At 35.0% G+C, this 15,072-nt stretch overlaps 1 protein-coding gene across 1 annotated transcript in view; it reads right to left on the reverse strand.

The window, feature by feature from the left end:
• Nucleotides 1-5,804: 5,804 nt before the first annotated feature.
• The window catches only part of NAALADL2 (N-acetylated alpha-linked acidic dipeptidase like 2), a 592,600-nt gene continuing 583,332 nt past the window's right edge, over nucleotides 5,805-15,072 (reverse strand). Inside the window, exon 11 of the mRNA XM_021717095.1 lies at nucleotides 5,805-6,261. Coding sequence (XP_021572770.1) covers nucleotides 6,063-6,261 — 199 coding nt within the window. The 3' untranslated portion in view covers nucleotides 5,805-6,062. The remainder of the gene's footprint in view (nucleotides 6,262-15,072) is intronic.

Raw genomic sequence — 15,072 nt, forward strand, 5'->3', positions numbered from 1 at the left:
CAAAGTAAGGTAGTCCATGTGCAGCAGCATAATATAAGAGTAAACAAAAAAGTATTACTATTAATAAAACATTAGAACATACACTAAAAGCGTCTAAACTTAAAAGATAAAACACACATCAAATAGTGACCATATGCATGGCAGCATATTGAATAAAGGTTTTTTTGAAGAAGTTGGAGAATTACAATTACTAAGCAGGCTAGATAATTAAATAATTACACATTTTTATGGAAAAAATAGATGTAGTTCATTAAAATAGGGACTCTAACTTCACTTCTGTAGCTAAGCTTCTATTCAGATGCCAAGTTTGTATGCTAATTAGGACAAAAGACTGACATTAATTTCAACGCAACATAATAATTCATAATAATGATTGTATATTAATCTCTTGAGCTTGCAGGAATATAGCAGATGACATATGGCATAGTACAGGCACCTGTGTGGTCCTTTGGGGACTAAGGTGGTGCATATTAATTAGCCCTGGAAAATAAAATCTGTTTCCCTCTGAGAAAAGCCACCTCAGTGCTTATTGGCTTGCTAAAGACATCAAAGACATTAAATGAAATACTGTTAGGCTCTGTCTACACTCATTAAAGCTTTGTCTAGATATAGGCAAGAATCACCTTCTTCTGAGTTAATTCTTGACTGTATCCTGCATAAGAAATTAGAGTAGCTATACATTTCTTTGGCCTTGAGGTTTGGATTTTGGCAGCAAAATTACCATTTTAGTTACGGAAAACTCTATAACTGTATAATTCAAATACAAAATAATTTAATCCAAAACATTAACATTTGAAGCAGCTTTCTTTTTTTAAATGCTACCAGAAACAGCCTCAATTTAACCCTTTAATTTGCATATTCTGATCCAATCTGAAAATAAATTATAAATGTCTTTAAGAAACATATCATCTTGCAGTAAGCAAAATATCAAGATTCTTGACAGTCCCAGGGATTCTAAAGGCACTTTAGTGTTTGTCTTTGATGGATAATGAAAAGATATTATAAAACTAGACCTCTGGCTGATTAACAGATACATTTGTATTGAGACAGATATATCTTAAAATTATTTCTCAGGGGGTAATAATTTATAATGCCATAGTGTATCTAGAAAAGAAAGCAGACAATTAAGAAGACATGGTGATACCCAAAAAAAGGCTACATTTTATAAATTTCTTTTGCTACTCTTCTTCAAATTCATATCACTTAAAATTGTGAATAGCACAAAACAAACCCACTTAACTTAAAAGTATTTTCACTTAATCGGGTTCTGATAACTCTGTGAAGCTTTTTAAGTTCTTTCAGAATAGCAGATTCTAATGAGGCTTTTTAAAGTTAGCAATTTAAACTCATACAAGAAATAAAAATTCACTAGTAAGGCTAGGCAGAATTTTTTTTAACTGTATGTCGCTGATATATTTATTGGAATATGTGGACCAACCTCCCTTCCACTCAAGATATGAATTGGTAGCTTAAAATAACTCCTTTCTATTGAGCAAATGTGTAGCTGAGGCACATTTAAATAGTCTATTAAGCCAATGAGATGGCAATGTGTTACCCTCAGAGAAAGCTTAATTTTTAGGTTAATTAATTACCCTTAACCCAGAATGACTCCGAGATTATTTTTGGCTGGATCTATCAATTTATTGTACAAATAAGTATAGTTTTTCATTTGAGGCAAAGACACTGATTCATCATTGGTAAGATGATAACAAATCATTGATTTTATTTTTGTAGTACCTATACTTTCAGTGGGGATACCTACTATATGCTACATACTTATTTAATTTAAAAAGTCATTAATTTTTCTGTGTTTTTAAGAATAATTGGAACTGTGGTTCTAATTCACAGCATCCTTTTTTTCTTTTTTTCTGTGAAATTATATAGGCATTTAGAGAAAAAATCAATGTGAGATTTGTGACTTCTAGTTTCTTTTTACTATTTGTAAATCTAGTTGCCATGATATTCTACAAAGGTGCGCTTACTCTTAGTGCTCTTATAGATACCTTCAAACTTACCAATATATGTACACGACTGCTGAGTTAGGCTACCATCTTCAGTAATTATGTCATTTGTTTCTTCCAACTCCTTCATTATTTCAAAGTAATAACAGACTGCATAGTTTGATCAGTTTTTGAGAAGTACACTAAATTTTTAAATTATATCACCTTCTAGAATTAAAAGATTCTTCTGGTTTTTGTTTGTTTGTTTGTTTGTTTTTTGGGGTTTTTTTGGAGCCCTTAATGTGAGGAACACAGAATTGAATACCAGCAGGCCCAGCATAGAAAGATACCTCACCTTTTTTATGATAAGTTTTGGAATGTTTGATAAGTTGCTTAACCTAGTTGCCTCATTTTTTAAATGGATTTTTCCATGCATTCAGACCTAGCCGGGCTCGGTGGCTCAGCCTGTAATCCCACGCCTTGGGAGGCTGAGGTGAGTGGATTGCCTGAGCCTGCGGGTTGGAGACCCGCCTGGGCAACTTGGTGAGACCTCATCTCTACAATAAATAAAAAAATTAGCCAGGCGTGGTGGCACATACACCTGTAGTTTCAGCTACTTGGAAGGCTGAGGCGGAAGGATCGCCGGGGCCCAGCAGGCTGCAGTGACCGGGAGCGGTCACTGCACTCCAGTCTGGATGACAAGAGTGAGACTCCAACTCAAAAAAAAAAAAAGACTAGAACAGTGTCTGGTATGTAGCAGGCACAGATATTTGCTGCAACTGATTCTTTTTATTAGAGTTAAAATGGGTCTTTTATTTTCTCCCAAGGGTGCCATTAACAGCAAAGGTTTAGAACTTTATTATTGTGATGCTTCAATTTAGATAAATATGCTGTCAACTATGTATGCTTTTTGGGGACCTAGGATTAATTTAGATTGGAAATTCTTAAACTTCGATGTGCGTGAAAAGGATCATCCAGAAATCTTGCTGAAGATGAAGATTTCTAGACCTCTCTTTCCAAACTCCACAGTTTGAGAAACATTTGTTTAGGTTGTTGACTTACTACTGGGCTAACTTGTCCTCTAATGAAAAAAATTGAACTTGATGTCCCCTTTTCCTAACTTCTGGTGCTGTGTAAAGACTTCTCCCATTTTCTCTCCAGGACCCTGTATCTCTTGCCTGGATTTCCTGGAACAGTTTCATTTGTCAAGTAAAGTCAGAGAATGAGCTTGCCTTGAATTAAAAGCAGTGTTTCTAGCCCATACAATATCTGACAGAATCACTGGTTACATAGAATGCACTGGGGGTGATTGTCTATAACACCACCTGTTCAGGGGGAGAGCAAGACTAACTAAATAGGTGACTATGTTCAAGTTTCTTAGTCACTTTGGGTTCAGTCACTCTATCTGATGGGGCCAATGCCTACTCTGCCAAAAGTCAAGATCCTAGGGTTTACACCAGAAGATTTCTTAGACTTCCTTTTGATTCTGAAACTTGTGCCTTTGTTCAAAAGCAATATCTCATGTGTACCCTGCCTGAACACAAATTTTACGGGTACACATTTGCCACATTTTCTTGGGAGAATAATCATCATGATTCATTACTTCCTGACACAATTGTGTTTGAAGGATCGTGACAAGTACTAGGCACCCAGATGGCTCAGCAACAGTTTTAATCCAATACCAATCCACAGAACACTTGCTCAGGATTGTATATACTTGGATCTATTTTGGGGGGTGGGAGTAAAACAGCATAAATTTGGAGGAAAGCTGGGGTAATCATGTCATCACAGTAATGTTGCTAGTGAAGAGGTTTGTTGCAGTCAAAGTTGCAGAGCATCATCCATAGGTTTGTTGAACACCTACTTTAATTATAATTTCATTTATTCATACATCTCTTAAATAGACTCATAAAACGATCTCAGTCCATAGTTAACTGCCGTTTTCAAATAGCAAGGACCATATCATTTAGAAGTGAGGAATACAGAATTATAAAATATTTACCTATGTAGTGGGACTTACCTAGCTATACAATTAAACAAAAATGAAGAGGAAAAATATTTTCAACACTCAATGCTATTGTACATTATGAGAGTGAATTTATTTGGGATTGTGTTCTAAAATGATGAACTACCAAACTGATTCTAGCTAGCCTTTCTTTGTCTTAAAGTCAACTCCAAGTGAAGAACTAGAATGAACACACTGACCTCTGATTAAATATCTGAGATCCTTTGGGATAAGACGTTCAATTAGTGGGCTCACATATGCCTTATGTGTATGCCCACATCGTTTCTGCTGCTCTCTGCACAGCAAAAAAGAGCACTCATGTCAAGGCACACAGGATCCCGATCCTTTTAGACCTTTCCTGTACACCACTTCAACATGGGAAATAGTTTCAAACAAGTACATTGTCTAATATCGTAAGGTAGTTTCATTTTTCATGTAAAATATGTGCACACAGACAATTTAGATGAAAATGAATTTCTGCTTGAATTATCTAGCTAATTGCCTCAATTCTCTACTTTGCCTTGAGCATATAAACATTACATAGGATAGAAACAGTTGATCCTTTACAAATCAATTAATCAATAGTGATTAATTATTTCCTCTCAAATTTAACTTTCCTTTGAACTAAGATTAGATTGATGCTCCTCCATAAAAAGTGAAGTTGGAAACATACAGGACTATCTGCAATGTTGCTCTGGCAGTGTGTGACAGGGAAGTTTGAGTGTTGAGTTAGGCAGAGAAAATTCACGTGAAATATTCGGAGGACATGTTTTTTAAAGGGAATTGCTTTATCCAATATCAGAAGAACTTTTTAAAAAATCAATTTCTAAAGGCAAACTTTAAGTTTAACCTGTTACCTAGTAGACAGAATTTTAGGGTTTCAGGAAATTATAGATGCCAGGGCTATTTAATGACAATGTGAATATGAAAAGCTTAATTTTCCACGTGAGAGAAGACATGAAGTGTGGGGAAAACACTGTCTTACAGAAATACCACATAAACTTAGAAGCATAACTATTTGCTACATTCTCATCTTAGTTACAATTAACAATAAAGAAAAAAAAATTTCATAGAGTTAGGGAGCTTTTACGGACAGAAACAACTTTTTTTATAGTATGAACTTTTTGTCAGAGGCAGAAATAGCAATTTGATGGTTTATAAGATATTTTGGGTTTTCAAAGAGAAATTTTGCTCCTTCCTGTGGACATTATCTAGTATCCTGTGGAAATGGCTTTACAGCAAGGAGTTTCAGAAAAGATACAAGGAAGGAAACTAGTGCATGAGAGTCTTTCATTTTAGAGTAGTCTCTGTTTCAGTGCTTCCAACAGAAACAACAGAAGAAAAAATAAGAAATATCTCCTCCCTTATAAGACACGCATCACTTCTGAAATTCTTATAAAATCAACTGAGGCAAATTAGGGGTTTCAAAGCTAGTCACCTTATAAGCTGTTAGGAAAAAAATTTGCATTTAAATTGCTCTGTGCAGCTACCTTGAGATTTTCCCCTGGATTGTTTATGGCTCCTTTTTTCATTAATACTTTAAAAATACAATTTCATAACCAGTGTATTACTACATCTAGTTGAGTTAAGAAGAGAAACTTCATTTCATAAAATAGAAACATTCAAAGTGGTTTTGGTCAATCAGTCACTCAGAATACTTGAATTCTTCATATTGAACACCTAGTAGTGAAATTCATCTAAAACGATATCAACCCTCCATTTCTATTGCAGAAACTATGTCATCAATAGCTCTGTCAGAGGAAATAACCTGTGCCCCTATGTGCTCTGTCCATAAGAGCAAAGATTGTCCAGAACTCATTGGAACTTTCTCCAAAATATAGTTTACATATATAAAAATACAGATTTATTTTTAACAGATAAGTTTTAAGTATTATTTCAATAACTTGCTTTTACATATTCAGAAATATAGATATAAGAAAAATATTAAATGTGCAAAATGTCCTTTTTATATGTACAATTAAAAATACATGTAATGATTGCTTTACACTTGTTGAAAAGCCATGGGGGGAAACAAGTTTTCAATGTCAAAAAATCGGGTCAGATTAGAGCTTTTGCTTGTGGAACTGTAAACACAATTTTTAAAATGCTGAGTTTTCTCAGTTCTTTCCAACCAAGACACTCTTGAACACATCAAGTCCTGCTTTGAAGTAAACCTGAGCTGAATTAATGCTGTTCAACACCTCTGACAGGGCTTCTTGAAGGGTCTCATTTGATGTGAGTGACTTGCAGTGCTCCCAAGCTTCCACAAGTATTGCAAACTGGTTTGTCTTCTCATTGAGGTGGTATAAGATGTTTCTGAAAAGAAATATGGAATGTGTAAATGTTTTGTGCACACTGCCATTTTCATAGCAAATATTGCAATGAATATTCCAAGAAGCAGTGATGTTTGCAATAAATAAAGAAATTATAAAACTGTAGTCTCATCATTTTTCAACCCCTTGTGAACCCATACATTTAAATGTCAATCAACAGTTTTCCATATTGATGAGAAAGAGATCATCAGACATCGTGTGTCTCCTGATGGAAGTACGCAGTGCTATCTATGAAATAGAATAAAGTAGTTTGCCTAAAAAAAAAAAATCTGAATCTGATGAAGCCTCTAGATCTAATTGCTAATAAGTACAAGGGATAGAGAAGTGTGTTAAATGATATCATCGTGTGTCATCAGTGAAATACACACTGTGGGAAACATTATAGGACAAATGACCCCATTTATTCAACAATAATTACAATAAAACATAAGTGAAGAAGGAAACTATAGTCCAGGACTTCTCAACTTTGTCCTGTTGTTATTTTGGGTTGACTAATTCTCACAGGTGGCCTTTCTGTTCACTGTAGGATGTTTTACAGTACCCTGGACTTCACACATTAGGTATCGGTAGCAGCCTTCTTTCAACTGTAAAAACAAATGTATCTGCAGACATTGACAAAAGATCCCCAATAGGGTCAAATTGTCTCCAATGATGAGCCACTGTTCTAGACAAAAAAGAAAACATTCACAAGTATAGAACTTACTAAGTCTTCATTCAAACAAGTCACTTAAAATTGAGTAGTACAAAATTGAATACAATTATTGGGTGATATTAAGAAATTTTTAATATTTTAGATGTGCTAATGGTATCAATATGTTTCCTATAAGTGTCATTGTATTCTAGACATATATACAGTAATATCTGCAAGTGAAATATTGACTGTGACTTGCTTCAAAATATTTGGAGAGAAGAGGAAGAGTGAAGCTACAGACTTTATTTTATTTTATTTTTAATTTTTAATCTTAAAGATGTGGGTTACAATTCAGGGTTAGGTATACAAATGTTCATTGCGCAGGCACCCTTGTTGATGAGGTGTTTCCCCGCTCCCCCAGCAGATTCCCACTACTGCCAATCCCACCTCCTCTGCCCACCCCCCCAGCAGTTTCCCACTCCTGCCAATCCTTTTCTTAGTATTGTGAAAATTGCAAAAATTGTTCAAGGTCCACTTATGAGTGAGAACATGATACTCAGTTCTTTGTTTCTGTTATAGATCACTTGTCTATATATTCTAGGTCCATCCAAGTTGTCGTGAAGTTCACAATAAAACACAACTGACCATTAGTTAATAATTGTTGAAACTGAGCAATGGAATTAATTATACTCTTCTTTCTTCTTTTGCATATGTTTGACATCGAGAGTACCATCTTCTAAAAGGTTGGAATGCATGGTGACCTCCCACTTAGTCAAATTGCTAAAGGAGGAATTTTGTCTGGGAAAATCTCAGACAGGCACCTTTATTCACTAGTAGAAAGATATGCATTTTGGCAGAAAGCCATGAATTAGTGCATCTGTGGCTTATTTCCAACCTAAACCATGCTTTTATAAGAGAGACAGCTATGTAAAAAATTGATACACGTTTGTCTGTGTGTTAGTGTAGAGATGTAAGGTCTAGTGATAAAGGATGGTAAATTGCCACCAGGAAAGGTCAGAAAATGGTTCATGACGGACAGTAGTATTTAAACGGCATCTCGAAGAATGATGGGTGTCACCAGTTACAAATGTTTAGAATAAAAAAAAATTCAGAAGAGGTGAAGACAACATCATATGCAGGAGCAAAGACATGAAATTATAACACAGCACTGTGTTTTCAGTGAAATCAGGGTCAATATCTCTGTATGACCAGAGTGGGCAACTACAAGGGAAGTGATGAGAGAACAAGCTGCAGCCATATCACACAGGGCGTAGTATCCCAACATAAGAAAATCTGGCTTGATCTTATGGGCAATAGTAAACCAGTGAAAGGTTCTAAGTAAGAAAGTCAGGTGATTAGATTTCATTTCAGAATAACCACGTTGGTTGTAATATAAAGCCTGGAAAACAGAAGACCACTTAGTCCAGATGAAAAGTGACAAAGAATTTACACAGTGAGCATTGAGTTTGAAAAGACCAAATCAGGGCCACAGCACAAAACTGAATTAATTTATAATTTTCTCTAGCACTAACCCCAACTTTATAGAGCTCTGGATAACTATTTCTTCTATCACTCATGTTCTTCTGCCTCGGCCTCTCCATCACTTTTCACCACAGATGTACTCTAATGATCAATGAACAGTAAAGTCTACTTTATCATGCAAGCCAGAACCCTGCAAGTCATACCTTTTTCTGACATGTCCAATTGGTCTCTAATATTCACTTCTCCTTTTTTCCTGTTGTACCCCAATCCATAATCTTAAGGATATTTTGTGATCTCATTACTTTCCATTTGAGGATAAAGAATATGTTACTTATTTTTTATCATGTCTAATTCAGTAGTGGGAACATAGAAAGCTTTCAGTCATGGTGATTTAATTTGATTTTATCAGGCCTACTAGAGGGAGGAACTTAGTAGGCCCTCAACAATACTGCAAGATACATCAATTCGGTTAATTTTGCATTTTAAGCCTTAATTAATTTAAGAACAGTAGATTTTGTATCTTTAGTGAGAAATTTCAGTTGATAATGAGTACATGGTGGGCTGCAGTGGAGAGAGAAGAGTCTTGAACAGACAGATTATTCAGTGATTTTTTGAAACAATTCATTTGAATGAAAACAATCACTAACAATCCTTGACCTTTACGCCTATGAGTAGACTTGACATTGTATTAATTAAATAGAGCAGTGAAAGTAAGATACTCTCTAAATTCAAAATATTATTTTTCTTTTTCTTTGAGTCAAGGTCTCACTCTATTGCTCATGCCAGACTACCGTAATCATAGCTTACTGCAGCCTCAAACTCCTGGGCTCGAGCAATCCTCTCACCTCAGCCTCCTGAGTTGCTGGGACTACAGGCATGTGCCACCCCACCTGGCTAATTTTATTTATTTATTTATTTTTTTAATAGAGACGAGATCTCACTATATTGCCTAGACTGGTCTTGAACTCTTGGGCTAAACAATCCTCCTGTCTTGGCCTCACAAAATGCTGGGATAGCAGGTATAAATTCCAAATATCCTTGAATTCAGTTTTAAAGTTTTTATTTAAAAAAAAAAAATATTCCCTGGATATGGGAGGGAGAAAAATACCTCCCATAGCGGCAACTGAGTTGTGAGCAATGCTCTGGCATGAGCTCTCATAGAGTATAGGAGCTCTGTAACCCATAGGAGACAAAAAGAGTGGAATAAAATTGCTCTGGCATTGAGGACAACATTCACTGCCTCATCATCAAATCTGCTGGCTTCACCTGTGTTTTGGTCACTTAGTCTTGGAAATGTACTGCTTATGTTCACATGTACAACTGTTTAAGCCCTCTGTTCCAGATGAAAATTAAGTCAATCTGGGAATAAAGTAAACATTCAGCAAATACAAAATTGATTTATTATTCAGCACCAGAAAATGTTAGACTCCTTGTACTCAGGAAATTCTAATTCTACTTCCAGAAGTAGAATATTCTTTAGAGATTTCCCTTTTGCTATTTGAGAAGGCAGAATTTATTAAGAGGACAGACAAGCTCCCACAGCAGGAGGGAATCCAAGGAGGTTACCCCCCTTTTGCTATTTTCAAAGTATTCATCTAATTTAAGAGATTTTTTCCAAAAGTCATTCAACCGTGCAAAAATCATATAAATACTCATTTATGTGTGTGTGTATATATATATATATATACACACACATATATACATGCATTTTATGTTTACAATCTTAAAGGTATTTAATTTTTTAATTTTAAAGATGTGGGGTACTATATACAAATGTTCATTATGCAGGTACCCTTGTTGATGAGGTGTGCCCCTCCCTCCTCTAGTTTCCCTCAACTGCCAATTCCACACCACCACCCCTCCCCCACCCCCCCCCACTACTGACAATCCCTAAAGGTATTTTGATGATATCAAAATGACAAACAAAATAATAAGAATTAATGAAATATCTTATGAAAGTTTACTTAAATATTAGTTTTATTTCATAAAGATGAGTTATCATTAAAGGTGGAAAAGAAAAGAAACCAAATAATCGGTAAAAACCTTGACCCTACTACTGAGTTATCTAAAATGGAGATAAACCTGCATGAGATATTCTCAGGTATTCTTCTACATGACAGAACCTTTACAAAAGTTAGTTTTTTATGCAACCATAGCTTTCTTAATTGTCATTTAGGAAAAAGAGTGAGTTTTCAGCACCAGGACACCTATCAAACATACTGGTAGTCATAAGCAATTATCTAATCAAACATAAATATGTATAAAGACATGTTTTATTTAAGATAAAAAAATTGTTTAATCAACACATTTTAAAAATAAAAACTGATTTTAATTATCCAGTCATTTAAGAAGTACACCTTTGTAGACAACTATACTGCTTTACCAATAAGAACAACCAAGGTAATATAATAAAAAATTTAATCATTTTCCATAATATTTATAGTTTTGAATTTTCTTCCATCACTTTACCAGTTTTATGTTTAATTGTGAATCATTACATGGTAAATATATTTCCAGAACCTAAGAGTGCAACAGATATTTTCAAAAGCTGTATCAAATATTTTCATTCCTTGAGGACATGTTGCTCAGCATGTTGACAAACAAAAATATTATAATTGTTGTTATCAAGAACTATCTCTTACATGAGTTGGACCATTGTAACTCATATAATATGGGGAGAATATTTAATGATTCTCAGGGTGGTTATAGTGACTTTTCCACATTTTCAAAACCCACTGGCATGAAGTACATTCCTGCATATACATTTTGTGCTTATTAAATGTTAAATATTAATATTCAATTTAATGATAAGATGATATTAATAAAACATGTTCATAAAGGTTACAGATTAATCCCTTAATGGCACTTCATTTAAGCATGAGCAGTCTCTAACATATTTATGCAAAATTTTAGCTATAACTACTATAAAATATCTAGATGATAGGCAATGTGGAAGAATAAAAATAAATCCTAAAAAGAATTTTTAAGTCTAAAGCACAAGAAATACAATGATTATTACTTTCCTTAACTGAAAAGCAGTACATATATTTCTTAAAGACCGGTGTAATGGAGTCTAAAGTATGCCAACATTTGCTTCTCCTAACTAGTAAGCAACACAGTAACATGTTTTTATAATGACTGTAAACAAGCCATATGAATAGAAATGAATCTTTTTTTGGTTTGTGAAATTTTATAAGGAGCTAAACACATTTTCCATATGCTACCAGTAGGCTTGTGGCAAGCTATTATGGAAGATAAACACTCATATCCATTTCTACCCAAATTGGATACAAATCAGCATAAAACTACAGCTACTGAGATTCTTTCATCATAATTTGAGAGAAAAATCCTCATTTTGGATAGTTGCTGATACAACGTAAGTGAGTTGATCTTTATTAAAATAATAGAAATACATTTTTCACCTTGATGAATTTTGTTACCTTGAAAACAAATTGGGAGTAACAAAAACATCTCTAAATTTTCATAAGAAAGACCATTTCTTCTACTGATTTTTCAGAAGTAGCTCATCTTTTCCAATTTCTCTTTTGTGTACAGAAAATCATTTAGCTTCCTGCTTACATAAAATAAATTTCAGTATTTGGAACCCTTTCTAAAAAAGCAGCATCATATTATTTTACTTTTAATATTCAAACTGAAGACTAAAATAAAACCCAGCCCATGTTTTTATATTTCATCACATATATTTGCATAATTTCTTGATTCTGAGAACTTGTATATTCATCATTAACCCTTAGTACCCCATGATCATCTCTTGAGGGCCAAACTACAATTGCGCCATTTTAATACACCAATTCTTCTTGGCTTCACAATATTTCAATTAGATCAATGCTTCTTATGGGAGCTTCTAAACCAAAAGCTCTTTGAAATCCCATGTTATGTCACCAAAATGAAATCTTTGTCAGGAAAAAAGATTTCAACAACTTATACTTTATCAGGAGAGACCAGGCGTGTCTCTCTTTCTCAATTATATTCCCATATTTTTCAGGTTAGTGAAGACTGGGAAATGACCAAAAACCGGTCAAAAGACACATGTCTGACAGGAAAATAGGTTGGAAATAAAGTTAGAAAAGTCTCTTGAGCAGTTTTCATGTCAAGAATTTGCCCTTTTCAACCACAGAGACTCATATTCCTTAGTGAACCATTCTTGCTCTTAGGCACATCTGCTTTAGTCCAACTTAGAAAAGACTCCCTGCAGAAAGAATGGATTGTTAGCATAGCTCTAATTCAATAAATCACAATCTTATTTGCATACACACAACATGTATCTTAGAATGGCATGCAGAGACATCAGACCTAATTAAAATATTATATAATTGAAATCATTTCAGTAGTTACTGTGTTTAAAATAACATTAATTCCACCCTTATGCCTATCTTCCCTCATCTGTAACAATTTGGATCTTATAAATGTAATTCATACAGTCATCCTGACCCACACAACGCAAAGAGACTCCTAAAAGGAAAGTGTAATATATTATTGATGACACTAATGAAATTACAACACACATCACTCATTTTAATGGGTCTGTTTCAATGACACATCACGGTGACCAGGGAAGAGCAGCACCAAACTCAGAAACCTAATTAATAACTCCCAGCAGTATCAATGAAGGAGATGAAGTATCTTTACTCAACTGACAAATCTTTCCCATTCAACTAAGGCAAAAAAAAAAAAAGAATTTTAAAACAAAGGCATCTAAAATCTTCATGAGTCATTTCCATCTGTGTAAATTAGCAAATTAATGATGAAAATTATGACTCTCTTTCAAGTGTTCCTTCCTATATTCATAAATGGGCACAGGATGCCATCCATTGTAAACCTGAATTGACATTCATTATACCACATGTTGAGAAACTCCGAAATGAAATCACACTAAATAATAAGTCATCTCTTTCAAAATTGACTGGGTATACATACTGGAGGCAGAGAGATTGGCTCAGTTTCTTACAACTGTTGCTAATTCTTTCAGGGATTACGCTAGTTGTACACCACAGTTAACCATGTATTACTATATTTATATAAACATTAGAGAAGATTATTTGACTTGGATACCACATCCATGAGAATTCACAGAATACATGGCTACACTATTTATAGTGCAAATATCCTTTTAGGTAAGTCTGAATTTGTTCTATGCTAGCAAAAGCAGAATGAAAATTAAGATCATTGTTGATGCTGTCAAGCTATAAACTAATTCTCTGGGCAAATAAGGCAGAAAGACTTATGTAGTAGATTGTTTGCCAAAATGGCTACACTTATTCCTCTTCCCGTAGGCCCCTTTAAAATATGTCTTAGCAGCCCATTCCATCAAGAGGTAAAAATCTATTTCCCCACCTCTTGAATCTGGTTTGGCTTTAATATCTGCCTCCAATAAAATACTGGCATGTTTAGGGAGGCTATGCCTCAAAAGCTCCTGCAAGCGGCTTCTCCTCGCTCTCTCTCTCTCTCAATCTCTCTCTCTCTCTCTCTCTCTCTCTTCCCCCCTTCCTCCCTCTCCCTCTGCCTCTCCTCTCCCTCTTCTTCCTCTTCCTCCTCCTCCTTTACCTTCTCCTCCTCCTCCTCCTCCTCCTCCTCCTCCTCTCTCTGTCTCTCTCTCTGTCAAGCCACCATGTGAACAATACTGTGTTATAGCCTTCTGGAAGAAGAGAAAGGGCATGGAGCAGAAAAGAGCTGATCAGTCAAGGCTTTCCTCTACTAGCTAGCTGTTAGATAACCTGGCAGCAGAAGCACTGGTTGGAGACATAAACACAGACAAGAAACACCCAGTCCAGCCCCAACTAGAAGAACCAGCCAGCTTGGTCAAGTCTAAATGGCCATATTGAAGAATTACAAAGTAAGTAGTTATTGTTTTAAGCTGCTAATTTTCAATGAAGAAATAGATCGTTGATATAATTTGGTAGTGCTTTTCTTCCTTGTGAGAAAGGAAGGATTTATTAAAATTTAGGCATCAGTTCTCTATTTTCTCTTAACACCATTGACAGAGTACAATGTGTGATATGGATTTGACAGCTCTTAATTGACTGACTGAATTCATAAGACTCTGTTATTAAGTAAATCATGCCAAAGGGTCCTCATGAGATATGCATTACAAAGATAGGACATCTGTGCCAATACATTAAAAGTTTTAAATTCTGTTTATAGACTGGTAGATAGAATTTTCACATTAAACAAACAAACGAACAAAAGTGTTAACCACTGTTATGGACCAAAAGTTTGTGTTCTCCACCCCAAAATTCATATGGTGAAGTGCTAATCCACCCAACTGTGATGGGATTAGGAAGTGGCATTTGGAAGTAATTAAGTTTAGATGAAATGGAGACAGTTGACCTCCATAATGGGATTAGAGCCTTATATGAAGAGGAAGAGGTAAGAGAGCTTTTTCTCTCCTCCATGTGAGGATACAGCCAGAAGGCAGTCATTTGCAAGCCAAAAGAGTGACTTCACCAGAACCTGGGCAGGCTGACATCCTGCTCGTGGATTTCTCAAACCTGAGAACAGTGAGAAATAAACACCGCTGTTTAAACCACCAGTCTATGATATTTTGTCTTAGGCAGCCTGAGCTGACTAGGACAATCAACACAATATACTTTTTTAAAAATGTAGATGATTTAGCTGAGGTTTAATCCAAGAAATGGACAGAAATTGATTCTGTTTTCATCA

Source organism: Carlito syrichta, unplaced genomic scaffold, assembly GCF_000164805.1.
Source record: "Carlito syrichta isolate Samal-C Ts95f unplaced genomic scaffold, Tarsius_syrichta-2.0.1 Scaffold309283, whole genome shotgun sequence".
NCBI lineage: Eukaryota > Metazoa > Chordata > Mammalia > Primates > Tarsiidae > Carlito > Carlito syrichta.